This window comes from Phyllobates terribilis, unplaced genomic scaffold, assembly GCF_046119375.1.
Source record: "Phyllobates terribilis strain yellow unplaced genomic scaffold, ASM4611937v1 Scaffold_8__6_contigs__length_399053987, whole genome shotgun sequence".
Classification (NCBI taxonomy): Eukaryota; Metazoa; Chordata; class Amphibia; order Anura; family Dendrobatidae; genus Phyllobates; species Phyllobates terribilis.
In genome coordinates this window covers 379,223,549-379,244,411 of record NW_027362768.1, presented here as the reverse complement: position 1 = coordinate 379,244,411, position 20,863 = coordinate 379,223,549, and the positions used below count along the sequence as shown (strand labels likewise).

Sequence of the window (20,863 nt, the reverse complement as noted above, 5' to 3'; positions counted from 1 at the left end):
ATAGTAGTTATATTCCTGTACATATGGGGCAGTATTATAGTAGTTATATTCTAGTACATAGGGGGCAGTATTATAGTAGTTATATTCTTGTACATAGGGGGCATATTTTAGTAGTTATATTCTTGTACATGGGGACAGTATTATAGTAGTTATATTCTTGTACATAGGAGCAGTGTTATAGTAGTTATATTATTGTACAGTACATAGGGGCAGTATTATAGTAGTTATATTCTTGTACATAGGAGGCAGTATTATAGTAGTTATATTCCTGTACATAGGGGCTGTTATGTTCTGCAACTTAGAACTAAGGAATAGGAGGGAAAATCTGTCCCTAAGCTGAAACTCAGCTTTACCCTACACTGGGATGGATGCCCTATTCCTTATGAATAGCCCCACTGAAACTCCTGCACTGAACTCAAACGAAGACCTGTAGGAAGGGGAAAGGGGTCCTTAAAAGAACTAAGGACTGGGAGCAAGAGCAGGAGACCTCCTAACAGAAAAGTTAGTTGCAGAAATGAAAATTAAAGGAAACAAAACTGGTGGAACAAGAAGTCCCATGATAACAATAGTCCAAAGCGCAAAGAACTAAACAAGGCTACTTAGCCAGAGCATGAGCGTTACAACACTAATGTCCAGCGGGGGATGGGAGCCAGGTGCTGTGTAATAAAGAGTGCAGAGATCACGTGACCAAGAAACCCAGCACCAGAGGAAAAGACTAGAAGCCAGCAAACCACAAGAAGATGGCCGATAGTAAAACAAAATAGATTCTAACAGTACCTCCCCTTTTATGAGGATCCTCCGGATCCTCTAGGCCGAGCCTTACTAGGAAATCTGTGAAAAGCCTTAAATAGCCTTGAGGCCGAGATGTCCTCGGCCTTCACCCAGAATTATCCTCGGGGCCGAAACCTCTCGAGAACACAAGATACTGTAATCTTCCTCTAAGCCACCTGGAGTCCAAAATGCAAGAAATCTCAAATTCACCGTCCTCATCAACAGGAGGAACATATAGGCTTCGCCTTCTTATCAGGCGTGTGCGCCTTCTTAAATAACGACACATGAAACACAGAATTAATCCTCCAGGACAAGGGAATGCCCAACCTCACCGCTGTGAGTTGACAATCTGAACCACTTTGAAAGGACCCACAAATTTAGGCCCCAGTTTTTTAGAAGGAATTTTCAAACGAAGATTCCTAGAGGACAACCAAACCATATCCCCAACAGCAAACAAGGACTCCTTTCTTTTTTTGTCAAAATACCTTTTTGATCTCCTGTTAGCCTCTTTAAGGTTCAGGCGTACACTGGTCCAAACCCTCTCCAAATCACCAGAAAAATTGTCCTCCTCCGGTACAGCAGCCCCAACTTTGGAAAATGAACCAAAAGATGGATACCTGCCAGTGCAACAAAAAAAAGGAGAACACCCAGTCAAGGAAGAAGTATGATTATTAAGGGCAAACTCCGCAAGTGGTAGAAATTCCGACCAGATTTCCTGATGCCACAAAACATCTCAAAAACTGCTCGACTTCCTTGTTCTTCCTTTCAGTCTGTCCATTGAACTCTGGATGATACCCCGACGAGAATGACAAATGAATTTTCAATCTGTAACAAAAAGCACGCCAAAAGCAAACCATAAACTGTGGTCCTCTATCTGAAACAATGTCCGTGGGAACACCATGGAACCTGACAATCTCCTTCACAAAAGCCTTAGCAAGAGTCTTGGCGCAAGGTAACTTGTTGAACGGAACCATTTGACACATTTTACTAAACCGGTCCACAACAACCCAGATGACAGAAAAACCCTCCGATAAAGACAGATCGGTGATAAAATCCATGGCAAGGTGCGTCCATGGCGAATTAGGAACTTCCAAGGGGTATAGCAACCTCGCAGCCGGATCGTGAGAGGCCTTTGACCTAGCCCACACAGAACACTGACGCACCCACTTGATGACTTCCCTTTGCCACCCTGGCCACAAGAAACTCCGACCGATAGACTTCCTAGTTTATGAAATCCCTGAGTGACCCACCAACCGAGACTCATGACATTCAACAAACAACGTTCTCCTCAAGGCTCTAGGCACAAGCAATTTACCACACGGAGTGTTAGTTGGTGCCGCACTCTGAGCTCCTAGGATGCTATTCTCCAACTCAGAATCCAATGCGGCCACCACCACCCCTCTCTGCAAAATACACTCCTCCCTCTCAGCATTCACCGCTGGAAAGAAACTACGAGACAAAGCGTCAACCTTAACATTCTTTGTCCCCGGGACAAAGGTTACAGAAAAATTGAACCGGGCAAAAAACAGTGCCCACGTAGCCTGACGGGCATTAAAAAGTTCAGCTGCGTCCAGATAAATCAAATTCTTATGATCAGTGAAAACCTGTGTAGGATGTCGAGCCCCCTCCAAAAAATGTTCCCAATGCTCGAACGCGAGTTTAATAGCCAACAACTCACGATTCCCAACATCATAGTTGAGCTCTGTCTCAGAAATTTTTTTGAAAAGAAAGCACAGGTATGCACCCCATCCTCACCCTCCTGGGACAGAACATACGCCTATAGATGAGGCATCCACCTCAACCAAAAATGGCTTGGTCTCATCCATCTGGATAAGAACAGGATCAGAGCTGAACCTCTCCTTGAGATACTCAAAAGCTTCAATAGCCTCAGTGGACCATTGGACTGTATTAGCACCCTTCTTGGTGAGATCAGTAATGGGTTTAGCGATGACAGAGAAATTCTTCATGAATTTCCTGTAATAATTGGCAAACCCCAAAAACCTCTGTACGGACTTCAAACCCCCAGGCCTCGGCCACTCCAGCACAGCCTGAACTTTCACCAGGTCCATCTCAAAACCATCACAAGAGACAAAGTAACCCAAAAAACTAATTTCCTGGACAGCAAACTGACACTTCTCCAATTTAGCAAATAGTGTGTTATCTCTCAGAATCTGAAGAACTTCGCGGACTCTCTGCCAATGAGACTCAAGATCCGATGAATAAATCAAAATGTCATCCAGATAAACAATAACACTCCTACCGATCAAGGGTCTCAGAATGTCATTGATGAAATTTTGAAAAAATGCAGGGGCGTTAGTAAGCCCAAAAGGCATCACCAAACACTCAAAATGTCCTTCCGGGGTGTTAAAAGGTGTCTTCCATTCATCTCCGTCCTTCACCCGGAGCAAATTATATGCCCCACGAAGGTCAATCTTAGAAAACCATTTAGCTCGGATCAATTGGTTAAACAAATCTGGAATAAGTGGTGACGGGTAAGGATTGCGCACAGTGATTTTATTAATCTCCCGAAAATCCAGACATGGCCTAAAACCCCCATCCTTCTTTTTGACAAAAAATAACCCAACCTCCACAGGAGATTTAGAGGGTCTTATGTGACCTGCAGCTAAACTAGTCTGAAGGTACTCCTTCACAGCCTCCCTCTCGGGAATTGTCATATTAAACAACCGACTCTTTGGGAGCTTAGCATCAGGGACGAAGTCAATAGCGCAATCCTAATCTCTATGAGGTGGTAAAGCTTTCAACTCCACCTCTGAAAAAACCCTCCAAAAATCCTGAATGGGTTCAGGTAACTCCCCCTTCACAACAGCCGCAATGTGAACATTACAACACTTACCACAACACCCCTGACCCCAGGATCTTATGGAACCAGAGGACCAGTCCAGCAAAGGATTATGCACTTTTAACCAAGGCAACCCCAGGACGACCGGGGAAGGCAACTTAGCAAGTACAAATAAGTCAATCTGCTCCTGATGTTCCATATTCATAGTAAGCGGAAACCCAGTGACCTTTCGTAGAATGCTCCCATACTCCAGGGGAGTATTATCAATCGCCACCACAGGAAAAGGAGATGACAAAGGTTCAGAACCAAACTTATACTTTTCAAGAAATTGTTGATCAATCAAATTAAGTGTAGAACCACAATCCACCATAACCTGAAACTCAGTCAAACGACCCTGACAGGTGGTATTACCAGGAAAAAACACCCCAGCAGAACGTAAAAACGCAATGCGAATGGGAGTGTTATTTCTACTGACCATTTTTTTTTCTTTCCTTAAGCAAACCTCACATTGCTTTAAAAAATGATCAGCCTTACCGCAATACGAGCAAAGTCCCTCAGAGAACCTCCTGTCCCTCTCCTTGGAACGCGATGACATTGCCCCGACCTGCATAGGTTCCCCAGTGTCGGCAGGAATATCGTGAGAAACAGAATCCAGCAGTACAGGAAACTTCTCCTCATTCTGTCTGGCCCTCAACCTTCTATCCACATGGATAGCTAACTGCATGGCAACTTGCAGAGTATAAGGTGCAGGGAATGCAATGAGCAAATCTTTAACCCTTTCACTCAAGCCTGCCAGAAACTGAAACTTGAGTGCAGGGTCATTCCACCTGACCTCTGCAGACCATCGTCTGAACAGGGTGCAATAACTCTCAGCATCAAGAGTACCCTGTTTGAGACATCTGAGCTCTGCTTCAGCTGATGTAACCCAATCAGGATCATCATATAGCAAACCCATGGCATCAAAAAATGCCTCCACAGAACTCAAACAATGATCATCAGGAGACAAGGAAAACGCCCAGATTTGAGGTTCCTTACGCAATAGAGACATAATAATTCCTACACGCTGTAGTTCATTAAAAGAAGATCTAGGTCTGAGCCGAAAATACAACAAACAAGCATTTTTAAATGAAAAAAAATCCTGTAGTTTCCCCAAGAAACACTCAGGTAATCCTACTTTAGGTTCTTTACAGCATTCTGTAGGGTATTTACTCACGTACTGCTGAAGACCGGCTACCTCCAGAGTCAACCCTTGCAAGCATTGAGCAAGCTTCTGGATGGTAACTATACTGAAGAAAATCCAGGAAGAGGAGAGGAGAAGAAAAAAAAACAAAACCTTTTTTTTAAAACGCGGCTGGACATGCTGTTATGTTCTGCAACTTAGAACTAAGGAATAGGAGGGAAAAGCTGTCCCTGCACTGAGACTCAGCTTTACCCTGCGCTGGGATGGATGCCCTATTCCTTATGAATAGCCCCACCGAAACTCCTGCACTGAACTCAAACGAAGACCTGTAGGAAGGGGAAAGGGGTCCCTAAAAGAACCAAGGACTGTGAGCAAAAGCAGGAGACCTCCTAACAGAAAAGTTAGTTGCAGAAAAGAAAATTAAAGGAAACAAAACTGGTGGAACAAGAAGTCCCAGGATAACAATAGTCCAAAGCAAGAAGAACTAAACAAGGCTACTTAGCCAGAGCACGAGTGTTACAACACTGATATCCAGCAGGGGATGGGAGCCAGGTGCTGAGTAATAAAGAGAGCAGAGATCACGTGATCAAGAAACCCAGAACCAGAGGAAAAGACTAGAAGCAAGCAAACCACAACAAGATGGCCGATACTAAAACAAAACAGATTCTAAAGGGCAGTATTATAGTAGTTATATTCTTGTACATAGGAGCAGTATAATAGTAATTATATTGTTATACATAGAGGGCAGTATTATAGTAGTTATATTCTTGTACAGAGGAGCAGTATTATAGCAGTTATATTCCTGTACATAGACCAGTATTATAGTAGTTATATTCTTGAACATAGGGGCAGTATTATAGTAGTTATATTCTTGTACATGGGGGCAGTATTATAGTAGTTATATTCTTGTACATAGGGGGCAGTATTATAGTAGTTATATTCTTGTACATAGTAGCAGTATTATAGTAGTTATATTCTTGTACATAGGGGCAGTATTACAGTAGTTATATTCTTGTACGTAGGAGGCAGTATTATAGTAGTTATATTCTTATACATAGGGAGTAGTATTATAGTAGTTATATTCTTGTGCATAGGGGGCAGTATTATAGTGGTTATATTCTTGTACATAGTAGGCAGTATTATAGTAGTTATATTCTTGTACATAGGAGGCAGTATTACAGTAGTTATATTCTTGTACATAGAGGGCAGAATTATTGTAGTTATATTCTTGTACAAAGGAGCAGTATTATAGTAGTTATATTCTTGTACATAGGAGCAGTATTATAGTAATTATATTGTTATACATAGGAGGCAGTATTATAGTAGTTATATTCTTGTACATAGGGGCAGTATTATAGCAGTTATATTCCGGTACATAGGAGCAGTATTATAGAAGTTATATTCCTGTACATAGGGGGCAGAATTATAGTAGTTATATTCTTGTACATGGGGACAGTATTATAGTAGTTATATTCTTGTACATAGGGGCAGTATTATAGTAATTATATTCTTGTACATAGGGGGCAGTATTATATTAGTAATATTATTGTACATGGGGACAGTATTATAGTAGTTCTATGCTTGTACATAGTAGGCAGTATTATAGTAGTTCTATTCTTGTACATAAAAGCAGTATTATTGTAGTTATATTCTTGTACATAAAAGCAGTATTATAGTAGTTATAGTCTTGTACATAGGGGCAGTATTATAGTAGTTATATTCTTGTACATAGGAGCAATATTATAGTAGCTATAGTCTTGTCCATAGGGGGCAGTATTATAGTAGTTATATTCTTGTACATAGGGGGCAGTATTATAGTAGTTATATTCTTGTAAATAGGGGCAGTATTATAGTAGTTATATTCTTGTACATAGGGGCAGTATTATAGTAGTTATATTCTTGTACATAGGGGGCAGTATTATAGTAGTTATATTCTTGTACATAGGGGGCAGTATTATAGTAGTTATATTCTTGTACATAGGAGCAGTATTATAGTAGTTATATTCTTGTACATAGGGGGCAGTATTATAGTAGTTATATTCTTGTACATAGGAGCAGTATTATAGCAGTTATATTCTTGTACATAGGGGCAGTATTACAGTATTTATATTCTTGCACGCTGGAGGCAGTAGTATAGTAGTTATATTCTTATACATAGGGAGTAGTATTATATTAGTTATATTCTTGTGCATAGGGGGCAGTATTATAGTAGTTATATTCTTGTACATAGTAGGCAGTATTATCTACTATATAATTGTCTTATCCCATCTGTCTGTCTGTCTATCTGTCTGTCTGTCTTTCTGTCTGTCTGTCTTTCTGTCTGTCTGTCTGTCCTGGAAATCCCGCGTCGCTCATTGGTCCGGCAGCGGCCAATCAGTGCCGCGGGATTTCTGAAAAAAGATGGCGGCCGTTAGCGGCTCATCTGGCGGACGGAGGTCAGTGGCGATGCAGCGGGGAGATGAGCGGCGCTAGCAGCACAACTACCCCGACCGGCGCCGCTGACCTCCATGCGGCTAACGTCGGAAGATCAGCGGCTTGGCCCACTGATCTCCCGACAGTAAGTGTGAACGGAGGACCGGGGAGCGGCGCCGCCGGTCGGGATGCTTCTGCTGCGAGCAGCCGCTCATCTCCCAGCTTCTCGCAGCAGAAGGAGCCGCACAGGCAGCGCCGCTCCCCGGTCCTCGCTAATACGGAGCCGCACAAGCAGCGCCGCTCCCGGGCCCACACTAATACGACGCTGATTGGTCGCAGTGGCCGGCCGCGACCAATCAGCGAGATGGGCGGCAAATTTAAACGCCGCTCTGCAGATTGGTCGCGGTGGCCGGCCATGACCAATCAGCGAGATGGGCGCTAAATTTAAACGCCGCTGTGCTGATTAATCGCGGCCGGCCACCGCGACCAATCAGCGAGATGGCCAGCAAATTTAAACGCCGCTCTGCTGATTGGTCGCGGTGGCCGGCCGCGACCCATGATCGAGATGGGCGGCAAATTTAAACGCCAATCTGCTGATTAATCGCGGCCGGCCACCGCGACCAATCAGCGAGATGGGCGGCAAATTTAAACGCCGCTGTGCTGATTGGTCGCGGTGGCTGGCCGCGACCAATCAGCGAGATGGGCGGCAAATTTAAACACCGCTCTGCTGATTGGTCGCGGTGGCCGGCCGCGACCAATCAGCGAGATGGGCGGCAAATTTAAACGCCGCTCTGCTGATTAATCGCGGCCGGCCGCGACCAATCAGCGATATCGGCGGCAAATTTAAACGCCGCTCTGCTGATTGGTCGCGGTCGCCGGCCGCGACCAATCAGCGAGATGGGCAGCAAATCTAAACGCCGCTCTGCTGATTGGTCGCGGTGGCCGGCCGCGACCAATCAGCGATATAGGCTGCAAATTTAAACGCCGCTCTGCTGATTGGTCGCGGCTGCCGGCGACCGCTACCAATCAGCGATTTTGGCGCCAAATTTAAACACCGCTCTGCTCATTGGTCGATTTTATCGCCAAATTTGAACAAGCTCTAAGGTCCTCACTAACACAGTTACCTGATTGGTCGCGGCCGCCACCCGTGACCAATCACCGATATTGCCGCCAAATTTAAACACCGTTTTGCTGATTAGTCGCGGTTGCCGGCCGCGACCAATCAGCGATTTTGGCGGCAAATTTAAACAAAGTACTGCTGATTGCGCCCGGTCGGCCGCATACATATTCTAGAATACCCGATGCGTTAGAATCGGGCCTCCATCTAGCAGTACTTATATTCTTGTACATGAGGGCAGTATTATAGTAGTTATATTCTTGTACATAGGAGGCAGTATTATAGTAGTTATATTCTTGTACATAGGAGGCAGTATTATAGTAGTTATATTCTTGTACATAGGAGGCAGTATTATAGTAGTTATATTCTTGTACATAGGGGGCAGTATTATAGTAGTTATATTCCTGTGCATAGGGGCAGTATTATAGTAGTTATATTCTTGTACATAGGGGGCAGTATTATAGTAGTTATATTCTTGTACATAGGAGGCAGTATTATAGTAGTTATATTCTTGTACATAGGGGGCAGTATTATAGTAGTTATATTCCTGTGCATAGGGGCACTATTATAGTAGTTATATTCTTGTACATAGGAGGCAGTATTATAGTAGTTATATTCTTGTACATAGGAGGCAGTATTATAGTAGTTATATTCTTGTACATAGGGGGCAGTATTATAGTAGTTATATTCCTGTGCATAGGGGCAGTTTTATAGTAGTTATATTCTTGTACATAGCAGCAGTATTATAGTAGTTATATTCTTGTACATAGGGGCAGTATTATAGAAGTTATATTCCTGTACATAGGTGGCAGAATTATAGTAGATATATTCTTGTACATGGGGACAGTATTATAGTAGTTATATTCTTGTACATAGGGGCAGTATTATAGTAGTTATAATCTTGTACATAGGGGGCAGTATTATATTAGTTATATTATTGTACATGGGGACAGTATTATAGTAGTTATATTCCTGTACATAGGAGCAGTATTATAGTAATTATATTGTTATACATAGGAGGCAGTATTATAGTAGTTATATTCTTGTACATAGGGGCAGTATTATAGCAGTTATATTCCTGTACATAGGAGCAGTATTATAGTAGTTATATTTCTGTACATAGGGGGCAGTATTATAGTAGTTATATTCTTGTACATGGGGGCAGTATTATAATAGTTATATTCTTGTACATAGGGGGCAGTATTATAGCAGTTATATTCTTGTACATAGAAGGCAGTATTATAGTAGTTATATTCTTGTACATAGCGGGCAGTATTATAGTAGTTGTATTCTTGTACATAGGGGCAGTATTATAGCAGTTATATTCTTGTACATAGAAGGCAGTATTATAGTAGTTATATTCTTGTACATAGGGGGCAGTATTATAGTAGTTGTATTCTTATACATAGGGGCAGTATTAGAGTAGTTATATTCTTACACATAGGGGCAGTATTATAGTAGTTATATTCTTGTACATAGGGGGCAGTATTATAGTAGTTATATTCTTGTACATAGGGGGCAGTATTATATTAGTTGTATTCTTGTACATAGGGGGCAGTATTATAATAGTTATATTCTTGTACATAGAAGGCAGTATTATAGCAGTTATATTCTTGTACATAGGGGGCAGTATTATAGTAGTTATATTCTTGTACATAGGGACAGTATTACAGTAGTTATATTCTTGTACATAGGGGCAGTATTATAGTAGTTATATTCTTGTACATAGGGGGTAGTATTATAGTAGTTATATTCTTGTACATAGGGGGCAGTATTACAGTAGTTATATTCTTGTACATAAGGGTAGTATTATAGTATTTATATTCTTGTACATAGGGGCAGTATTATTGTAGTTATATTCTTGTACATAGAGGGCAGTATTATAGTAGTTATATTCTTGTACATAGGAGCAGTATTATTGTAGTTATATTCTTGTACATAGGGAGCAGTATTATAGTAGTTACATTCTTGTACATAGGGGGCAGTATTATAGTAGTTATATTCTTGTACATAGGGAGCAGTATTATAGTAGTTATATTCTTGTACATAGGGGGCAGTATTATAGTAGTTATATTCTTGTACATAGGGGGCAGTATTATAGTAGTTACATTCTTGTACATAGGGGGCAGTATTATAGTAGTTATATTCTTGTACATAGGGAGCAGTATTATAGTAGTTATATTCTTGTACATAGGGAGCAGTATTATAGTAGTTACATTCTTGTACATAGGGGGCAGTATTATAGTAGTTATATTCTTGTACATAGGGGGCAGTATTATAGTAGTTACATTCTTGTACATAGGGGGCAGTATTATAGTAGTTATATTCTTGTACATAGGGAGCAGTATTATAGTAGTTATATTCTTGTTCATAGGGGCAGTATTAGGCTATGTGCCCACGATGCAGAAATGAAGCAGAAAATTCCTGCAGCATTTCTGCATCTCCCTGGCAGAAAAAAGGCATGCAGATTTTGCATGCGTTTTTCCTGCAGAATACATGCGGAATACATGTGGATTCACATGCGTACTCACATGCGTTAACGCATGTGTTTCCGCATGCGGACTGACAAGCACTTTCCAGGCGATAGCATCACTTGGAAAGTGCTTGACATCTAGGTCACACTACATAAATCCATGCAAAAGGCATGGATTTATATAGTGTGACCGTAAAAATAAAAAAATAAAGCTATACTTACCCCCGATCCCCCGCCGCGTGTGCTGTCGCGCTCGTCCTGGCTTCTTCTGGGTTGCCGGCATCTCGCGAGACAGCCTGCGGTCACATGACTGCGACGTTATCTCAGGTCATGGAAGGTAAGAGCTGCAGGGGCCGCCGGACAGGTGAATATAAACTTTATTTATTATTTTATTCTTTTTTTTTACATGTACAATAGTACCCAGGTCTGGATGAGAGTCTTCTCTCCTCCAGAACTGGGTACCATCCACACATAGAGACGCATAAAATCCGCTTGTACAAATGTACAGACACGGATTCTATGCGTCTCAATGCAAATCAATGGCGGCGCTTCCGCAAAATTAATGAACATGCTGCGGATTTATTTGCGCTGCAGAAACGCTGCGGAAAAATCCGCAGCATGTGCATTGACATTGCGGAATGCCATTGGGGACCATGGGGTGCGGATTACCATGCGTTTTTGATGCGTTTCCGCTGCGGAAATTCCGCAGCATAAACGCATGAAAAGCGCATCGTGTGCACGCAGCCTCATGGTAGTTATATTCTTGCACATAGGGGCAGTATTATAGTAGTTATATTCTTGTACATAGGGGCAGTATTATACTAGTTATATTCTTGTACATAGGGGGCAGTATTATAGTAGTTTTATTCTTGTACATAGGAGCATTATTATAGTAGTTATATTCTTGTACATAGGGGCAGTATTATAGTAGTTATATTCTTGTACATACGAGCAGTATTATAGTAGTTATATTCTTATACATAGGGGGCAGTATTATAGTAGTTATATTCTTGTACATAGGGGCAGTATTATAGTAGTTATATTCTTGTACATAGGGGACAGTATTATAGTAGTTATATTCTTGTACATAGGGAGCAATATTATAGTAGTTATATTCTTGTACATAGGTGCAGTATTATAGTAGTTATATTCTTGTACATAGGGGCAGTATTATACTAGTTATATTCTTGTACATAGGGGGCAGTATTATAGTAGTTTTATTCTTGTACATAGGGGCAGTATTATAGTAGTTATATTCTTGTACATAGGAGCAGTATTATAGTAGTTATATTCTTATACATAGGGGGCAGTATTATAGTAGTTATATTCTTGTACATAGGGGCAGTATTATAGTAGTTATATTCTTGCACATAGGAGCAGTATTATAGTAGTTATATTCTTGTACATAGGGGCAGTATTATAGTAGTTATATTCTTATACATAGGGGGCAGTATTATAGTAGTTATATTCTTGCACATAGGAGCAGTATTATAGTAGTTATATTCTTGTACATAGGGGCAGTATTATAGTAGTTATATTCTTGTACATAGGAGCAGTATTATAGTAGTTATATTCTTATACATAGGGGGCAGTATTATAGTAGTTATATTCTTGTACATAGGGGCAGTATTATAGTAGTTATATTCTTGTACATAGGGGACAGTATTATAGTAGTTATATTCTTGTACATAGGGAGCAATATTATAGTAGTTATATTCTTGTACATAGGTGCAGTATTATAGTAGTTATATTCTTGTACATAGGGGCAGTATTATAGTAGTTATATTCTTGTACATAGGGGGCAGTATTATAGTAGTTATATTCTTATACATAGGGGGCAGTATTATTGTAGTTATATTCTTGTACATAGGGGCAGTATTATAGTAGTTATATTCTTATACATAGGGGGCAGTATTATAGTAGTTATATTCTTGTACATAGGGAGCAATATTATAGTAGTTATATTCTTGTACATAGGGGCAGTATTATAGTAGTTATATTCTTGTACATAGGGGAAGTATTATAATAGTTATATTCTTGTACATAGGAGCAGTATTATAGTAGTTATATTCTTGTACATAGGGACAGTATTATAGTAGTTATATTCTTGTACATAGTGGCAGTATTATGGTAGTTATATTCTTGTACATAGGGGCAGTATTATGGTAGTTATATTCTTGCACATAGGGGCAGTATTATAGTAGTTACTAGTTATATTCTTGTACAATACTCCATAATTATTGCATCATTTACCTTTTTCTTCCGCTCCCTGAACATGCTGGACACCTCTTGTTTCTGGATTTTTGGCGGCTGCTGCTGGAACATCGACATCTGAACTGTGGAGGAATTGAAAGCTTTTATGAGACAATTAACAAAACTATAATGTGAAATAAAAGGGGTAAAAGTTTTGCTCTTACCTGTCCTGATCCCCCACATCTTGAGCATTTACAGCGCCCACGACCTCCACATTTGTGACATGTCTGCAACAATGTATCACAAGGTCACAAATTCATCATTTATAACCAATAAGAAAAAATAACTTTCAAATTCTTAAGGATTGGTCAGAATCTTCCTTTTTTCATTTTTTTACATGGTATATCATTAATCCATACATCCCCCCCAACAGTCACATGTCACTTTCTGACTATACCGTGCAGGATCCTGCTGTTTGGGGTCTTTATAATGTTTGTTACGGGAAGTAAATGATAATTTCATCAGTATGACATTAACTATGACACGAGCGGCTTTTATGGGAAACTTGAGATACATATTCGTTATGTTTGGAAATACTCAACACAACATCCATTCACCTTTATTTCTCCAGATCGAGGAAGTGGAATTTTCTTTGACCCTTCATGAAACATTTTTGGGGTACAGACATCAATGTCCCAGATCTGCGGGAGGGGTTCTCTGTCTGGAGCATCGATTCGCTGACCTGCAGATGTAAGAACTCTGATATGCAACCTCCAATATGTGAAGACCCGGGGTCTTCCGTGGCCGTAAGTCTACTCAAACAACACAGGGTGAGGGTAAAACAGTGTGGAAAAGCATTATTGAACCACAAAGCGGACAATAAACACATAGAACTGTTCCAGCAAATACCCAAGATGGTTCAACATTGCACAGTGTCACACTTCCTTCTCTGCCTGCCTGGGATAGAACAGCTGCATCTTTGGAGACTTCCAGGGCCGACTACCTCAACCAGTGGCCCCCCGCTTCTGGCGGGCCCCCACAGAGAGGAGGTAGCATCAAGCTTAGGAAGCTAGCAGTCCATCGAGGTATAAGACCAGGAGACCCAAGGGTCCCACCCCGGCCTCTCCGAGAGTTTCCATGGGGCCGGGCGAACGGTGGGCCCCTCCTGGCAACTCCAAATGTCTCCATGAGTTCAGGCGACTGGTGGGTCCCTCTTTGCAACCCCAAAATAACATCCATGGGGCCAGGTGACTTCTTCGTCCTCTCCTGGACTCCCCAAAATGTATCCATGTCTCTCTGATGGTCAATGGAGCAGATCTGAATCTTTCCAGTCAGGGCCGGCACCCTTAGACTAAAATCATGTAGAATTCAAATCTGTCTCTCTTTGGATGCCATGCAATCCATCCGCTGTCCTGAAGGATGTCTCTCATTCTCCTTCTAAAGTCTTTCTGATGTTCCTTTATTCTCTGTCCTAAGTCTGACTGCTACAGAAGCACATGTCCTTTCTGCTTCTCTGGGCTCAGCTCCCTGAATGAGCAGAACTGCTCTCACCCTCATCCCCCAAAGCTTACTGTGCATTAGAGGTAAAGGTGCAGGGCTCAGCGATCATTGTTTTAGGTAATCTAGTTACATAGTTGGTATCACAGGGGCTGTTGTAGATAAACATCTAGGTGACTTTTAGTACAATTTGTCATTAGCATGGTAAACATGATTGTTTCCAAATGAATAGAATTCAACATTCAGGGTTATACAAATACTGGTATGTTCTTATTGGCCAGACACAAATACACAAAGATAATAGGGCATTTCTCTTGGATTAACAAATCTAAACGTCTGGCTTATTAATATTTTACTCTGTATCATCACACCTCCCGTCTGCAACAAGTGAACGGTGCACTGACATAATCAGAACTAGGGCTGTGTGCACCTACCAGTATACGGCTTGCAGATCTTCTCAATGTTTCTTGCTTCAGTGAACGTCTCCAGTCTGTACTGTAATAAGGGGGAAAGATAACAAACCGATCAACTAATATGGAAGAAAAGGTCTAAGAGATCCATACACATCCTGAGCTGCATGTCTTATGCTCTAGTCACTTCCCGAGCTGCATGTCTTATGCTCTAGTCACTTCCCGAGCTGCTTGTCTTATGCTCTAGTCACTTTCCGAGCTGCTTGTCTTATGCTCTAGTCACATCCCGAGCTGCTTGTCTTATGCTCTAGTCACTTCCCGAACTGCTTGTCTTATGCTCTAGTCACTTCCCGAGCTGCTTGTCTTATGCTCTAGTCACATCCCGAGCTGCATGTTTTATGCTCTAGTCACATCCCGAGCTGCATGTCTTATGCTCTAGTCACTTCCCGAGCTGCTTGTCTTATGCTCTAGTCACATCCCGAGATGCTTGTTTTATGCTCTAGTCACATCCAGAGCGGCTTGTTTTATGCTCTAGTCACATCCAGAGCTGCATGTTTTATGCTCAAGTTATATCCAGAGCTGCATGTTTTATGCTCTAGTCACATCCAGAGCTGCATTTTAGAACTGCATTTTTAGCTTTTGTTCTTGCACTGTGTTTTATACACTATTCACATTCAAAGATTGAAATTTGGTTCTCTGCCGCTTGATCTCCACCGGCAGCTTACTGACAGTTTCCACACTGACAGTTTCTCTGCGGTGCAGGACTTTAGGGAGGCTGTCCTTTTGTGGGAGGTCATTTCACTGCTTCTCTATACAGCTATGGCGTGTCCAGTGAATCAGGGAGACTGTGGCTGCGAACGCAGCTCTGGATGTGACTGGAGGATAACTAGTATTTTGCGGATTCTGGACTCACTCTATAGACCGGCATTTGTGTTAACCTCTCGACCACCGGCTCTTCTCTTCTGGGTCTGCAGCAGCAGTGTGAGGACCACACATATCTCCGCACGGCGTCCCTCGCCGCTTCCTTTGGGATGAACACGACATTTCTAAGTAAGAAGAGGAACAGGGAGTCGGGCTCTGTAATTGTAATGAGGGAACTGAGACTCGATAAAGCACAACCAATGCAGACCCTCACCTGTAATCCTGGGGGTCTCTCGGAGACGTGTCTCTAAACACAGAGGTTCCTATAGAAAGATAATATATAAGAGCACTGTCAGCCTGGGGCTCCAAAGGTGCAGCAGGAACATGACTCAGGGGCCACTAGATGGCTACATGCAAACGCCACATTCCCCTCATGCACAGATTTACCTCTGCTTCTATATAATAATAATATACCGGGGAGATTAGTAAATGAATGATGAGGAGCTGCTCCTGTCTGTGCATACAAACCAGTGTATTGTGCCAATATAGACCATGTAGAAGGGTGGGGCCCACCGGGGAATTCTCCTGTCACCCCACGGGCCAGTCCGAGTCTATGTAAGATAACTAACAGGACTGAGACATGTGAAGATTATCTATTCTAGACAGGATCTTATCATGTATCTCTGTATACAGGGAGCTCCCCCTAGTGGTGGCTGCAGACAGAATCTTATCATGTATCTCTGTATACAGGGAGCTCCCCCTAGTGGAAGCTGCAGACAGGATCTTATCCTGTATCTCTGTATACAGGGAGCTCCCCCTAGTGGTGGCTGCAGACAGAATCTTATCATGTATCTCTGTATACAGGGAGCTCCCCCTAGTGGTGGCTGCAGACAGGATCTTATCATGTATCTCTGTATACAGGGAGCTCCCCTAGTGGTGGCTGCAGACAGAATCTTATCATGTATCTCTGTATACAGGGAGCTCCCCCTAGTGGTGGCTGCAGACAGGATCTTATCATGTATCTCTGTATACAGGGAGCTACCCCTAGTGGTGGCTGCAGACAGAATCTTATCATGTATCTCTGTATACAGAGAGCTCCCCCTAGTGGTGACTGCAGACAGAATCTTATCATGTACAGTGCCTACAAGTAGTATTCAACCCCCTGCAGATTTAGCTGCTTTGATAAGATGCAAATAAGTTAGAGCCTTCAAACTGCAAACGAGAGTAGGTTTTATGAACAGAAGCAAAAATCTTACAAACCAAAAAGTTATGTTGCTCAGTTGAATTTTATTAAATTTTAAACATAAAAGTGTGGGTCAATTATTATACAACCCCTATGTTTAATATTTTGTGGAATAACCCTTGTTTGCAATTACAGCTAATAATCGTCTTTTATAAGACCTGATCAGGCCGGCACAGGTCTGTGGAGTTATCTTGGCCCACTCCTCCATGCAGATCTTCTCCAAGTTATCTAGGTTCTTTGGGTGTCTCATGTGGACTTTATTCTTGAGCTCCTTCCACAAGTTTTCAATTGGGTTAAGGTCAGGAGACTGACTAGGCCACTCCAACACCTTGACTTTTTCCCTCTTGAACCAGGCCTTGGTTTTCTTGGCTCTGTGCTTTGGGTCGTTGTCTTGTTGGAAGATGAAATTACGACCCATCTTAAGATCCTTGATGGAGGAGCGGAGGTTCTTGGCCAAAATCTCCAGGTAGGCCGTGCTATCCATCTTCCCATGGATGCGGACCAGATGGCCAGGCCCCTTGGCTGAGAAACAGCCCCACAGCATGATGCTGCCACCACCATGCTTGACTGTAGGGATGGTATTCTTGGGGTCGTATGCAGTGCCATCCAGTCTCCAAACGTCACGTGTGTGGTTGGCACCAAAGATCTCGATCTTGGTCTCATCAGACCATAGAACCTTGAACCAGTCTGTCTCAGAGTCCTCCAAGTGATCATGAGCAAACTGTAGACGAGCCTTGACATGACGCTTTGAAAGTAAAGGTACCATACAGGCTCGTCTGGAACGGAGACCATTGCGGTGGAGTACGTTACTTATGGTATTGACTGAAACCAAAGTCCCCACTGCCATGAGATCTTCCCGGAGCTCCTTCCTTGTTGTCCTTGGGTTAGCCTTGACTCTTCGGACAAGCCTGGCCTCGGCACGGGAGGACACTTTCAAAGGCTGTCCAGGCCGTGGAAGGCTAACAGTAGTTCCATAAGCCTTCCACTTACGGATGATGCTCCCAACAGTGGAGACAGGTAGGCCCAACTCCTTGGAAAGGGTTTTGTACCCCTTGCCAGCCTTGTGACCCTCCACGATCTTGTCTCTGATGGCCTTGGAATGCTCCTTTGTCTTTCCCATGTTGACCATGTCTGAGTGCTGTTCACAAGTTTGGGGAGGGTCTTAAATAGTCAGAAAAGGCTGGCAAAAGAGATCTTTAATCCACACATGTGAAGCTCATTATTCTTGGTGCCTGAACTACTTCTTAATACTTTAGGGGGACCAAACAGAATTCTTGTGGTTTGAGGGGTTGAATAATAAATGACACTCTGAATTAACTTTTAACGTTTTAAAAAAAAAAAAAAAAAATTTGCTGCAGTGCATTTCCCACTTCCAGGCTGATCTACAGTACAAATGTCACAATGCCAAGTTAATTCCGCATGTATCAACCAGCTAAATCTGCAGGGGGTTGAATACTACTTGTAGGCACTGTATCTCTGTATACAGGGAGCTCCCCCTAGTGGTGGCTGCAGAGAGGATCTTATCATGTATCTCTGTATACAGGGAGCTCCCCCTACTGGTGGCTGCAGACAGGATCTTATCATGTATCTCTGTATACAGGGAGCTCCCCCTAGTGGTGGCTGCAGACAGGATCTTATCATGTATTTCTGTATACAGGGAGCTCCCCCTAGTGGTGGCTGCAGACAGGATCTCATCGTGTATCTCTGTATACAGGGAGCTTCCCCTAGTGGAGGCTGCAGACAGGATCTTATCATGTATCTCTGTATACAGGGAGCTCCCCCCTAGTGGTGACTGCAGACAGGATCTTATCATGTATCTCTGTATACAGGGAGCTCCCCCCTAGTGGTGGCTGCAGACAGGATCTTATCATGTATCTCTGTATACAGGGAGCTCCCCCTAGTGGTGGCTGCAGACAGGATCTTATCATGTATGTCTGTATACAGGGAGCTCCCCCTAGTGGTGGCTGCAGACAGGCTATGACAGAACAGAGAGGAAGCAGTTTAGTGCCATATACTTTTCCTCCAGGGACCCCATAGCAGTCACCTTTTATGGCTCTATATTAAGTCAACATTCTTTAATCTAGTACATAGCTATAAGAGAAAGTACCGTAGATGTACAAAGCAGCGTCCAAGTCACCCACCTTGCTCCATGCAGATGTTTCCAGTGTCACATCCAGGAGGTCAGTAGCGGGCGGACGGCTCCTGAGGCTGCGCCATTTTTAGAATAAACACTGAGAGACGTAGATCCTCCAGACATTGTGCGATGAGACAACACAACCTGCTCCACAGGTAGAGAAATCACTGAGCGCAGAAAATCATGTCACGTCTCACTTGGAGCCCGGACACAGTGCTCTGGGGGGAATCACACGGCTGGCACCTCTAAAAGGGGCATGCCCCGGGGATGGGGCTCTGTATTAATGCCCCTCGGGACGGGCAGACAATGGCTTGTACAATCTGCTCAGATTGTGATAAGAGGAGCCCGGAGCGGCCGCACGCAGATGGATTGTTCTGCGCTAAATATAGGGCGGCTGAAGTAACCGCTCCATTGTTAGGGGGCGTCACTTACACTACAGCAATAGATAAGATCGAGAAAGTGAAGGGGCCGGTGGGTCCTGCTGAGCGGCCGCTATTTGTGTGTGTCTGGGAAAGCTGAGTATCGGATCCTGAGAAAGCTGGGTGACGGCACTTGTGTCACGGCAGTAATTTTATCCAGTTGGAAGCCTGAATGATACTATGAACATTTTAGAATCCGGTTTACAAGTGTAAATAAAGCAGAAGCTGTATTTCCCAGTGTATTATCAGGGCAAGCTGGGACTTGTAGTTCCACTTAAGACCACATAGCAGAAGTCCCCAGGGTCCTCTGTGTACAATGAAGCAGTGGGTGGCGTCCCATGTTATTGTGCGGCTCGGTGCCGGGTGCGGCGCTTCTATTGTGTCCGTTACATTTTATTATGACAAATATCAAAAGTGAAGAAAAAAAAAAAACAAAACTAAAACTAAGAATCTGCAAGAGAAAATACTCAGGAAACTCCGACCGCGCGGCCTCATTGTCACCCGGTCTAATTATAGGACACCGGGCGATACGTTCATTGCACAAGTGACGGCACCTACTATTTTCAAGCTGTAGGTTACGTACATTGGTACTTTATGGACAGATGTAGCAGAGCTGAATTTGTCATGTAACATTGTGGGCTGCACTTCTTGCTCTTAAATGGGTTGTGTCACCAAATAGGTTCATCCATTGAGACCCCCAGCAGTCAGTAATACGGAGGTCCCCGAGTCAGTTGTCCTTCACTTTTTACACGGTGAATGGAGCAGCTGTCAAGAATAACTCTGTAGGAGTGATGGATTCAGAAAGGTTTGACCCCCTTTTCCATTGATCTGTAGGGGGCTAGATATCTAATTGCCTCATGTAAACACAGCCCAACAGAGAACCATTGTAACACTGACACTTTGTGGTCATAGTCTACACTCCAGATAGAATATCTCAAGGTGACACCATCCTATAAACTACTGGGAAATTTATATTATATATATATATATATATATATATATATATATATATATATATATATATATATATATATACATATACATATACATATACATATACATATACATATACATATATACATACACACTAGATGGTGGCCCGATTCTAACGCATCGGGTATTCTAGAATAGGTATGCGGCCGACCGGGCGCAATCAGCAGAGCGTTGTTTAAATCTCGCTGATTGGTTGTGGCAGGAGGCCACAACCAATCAGCGAATCGTATTAGTGAGGACCGGGGAGCGGTCCTGCCTGTGCGGCTACTGCTGCTGCGAGAAGCCGGGAGATGAGCGGCTACTCGCAGCAGAAGCATCCCGACCGGCGGCGCCGCTCCCCGGTCCTCTGTTCACACTTGC

The 20,863-nt window shown here is 42.9% G+C and overlaps 1 protein-coding gene across 3 annotated transcripts in view; it reads right to left on the bottom strand.

Moving 5' to 3' along the window:
* The window catches only part of LOC141156600 (protein SSUH2 homolog), a 45,198-nt gene extending 25,647 nt beyond the window's left edge, over positions 1-19,551 (bottom strand). The window contains exons 1-7 of one of the 3 annotated variants that reach the window (XM_073642799.1): positions 19,099-19,551; positions 15,989-16,037; positions 15,767-15,899; positions 14,878-14,938; positions 13,564-13,688; positions 13,171-13,233; positions 13,007-13,089 (exon numbers count right to left, since the gene is read on the bottom strand). In XM_073642799.1, coding sequence (XP_073498900.1) covers positions 13,007-13,089; positions 13,171-13,233; positions 13,564-13,688; positions 14,878-14,938; positions 15,767-15,899; positions 15,989-16,037; positions 19,099-19,108 — 524 coding nt within the window. In that variant the 5' untranslated portion in view covers positions 19,109-19,551. The remainder of the gene's footprint in view (positions 1-13,006; positions 13,090-13,170; positions 13,234-13,563; positions 13,689-14,877; positions 14,939-15,766; positions 15,900-15,988; positions 16,038-19,098) is intronic. The other 2 variants (XM_073642801.1, XM_073642798.1) reach the window with 2 other exon arrangements.
* Positions 19,552-20,863: the final 1,312 nt, after the last annotated feature.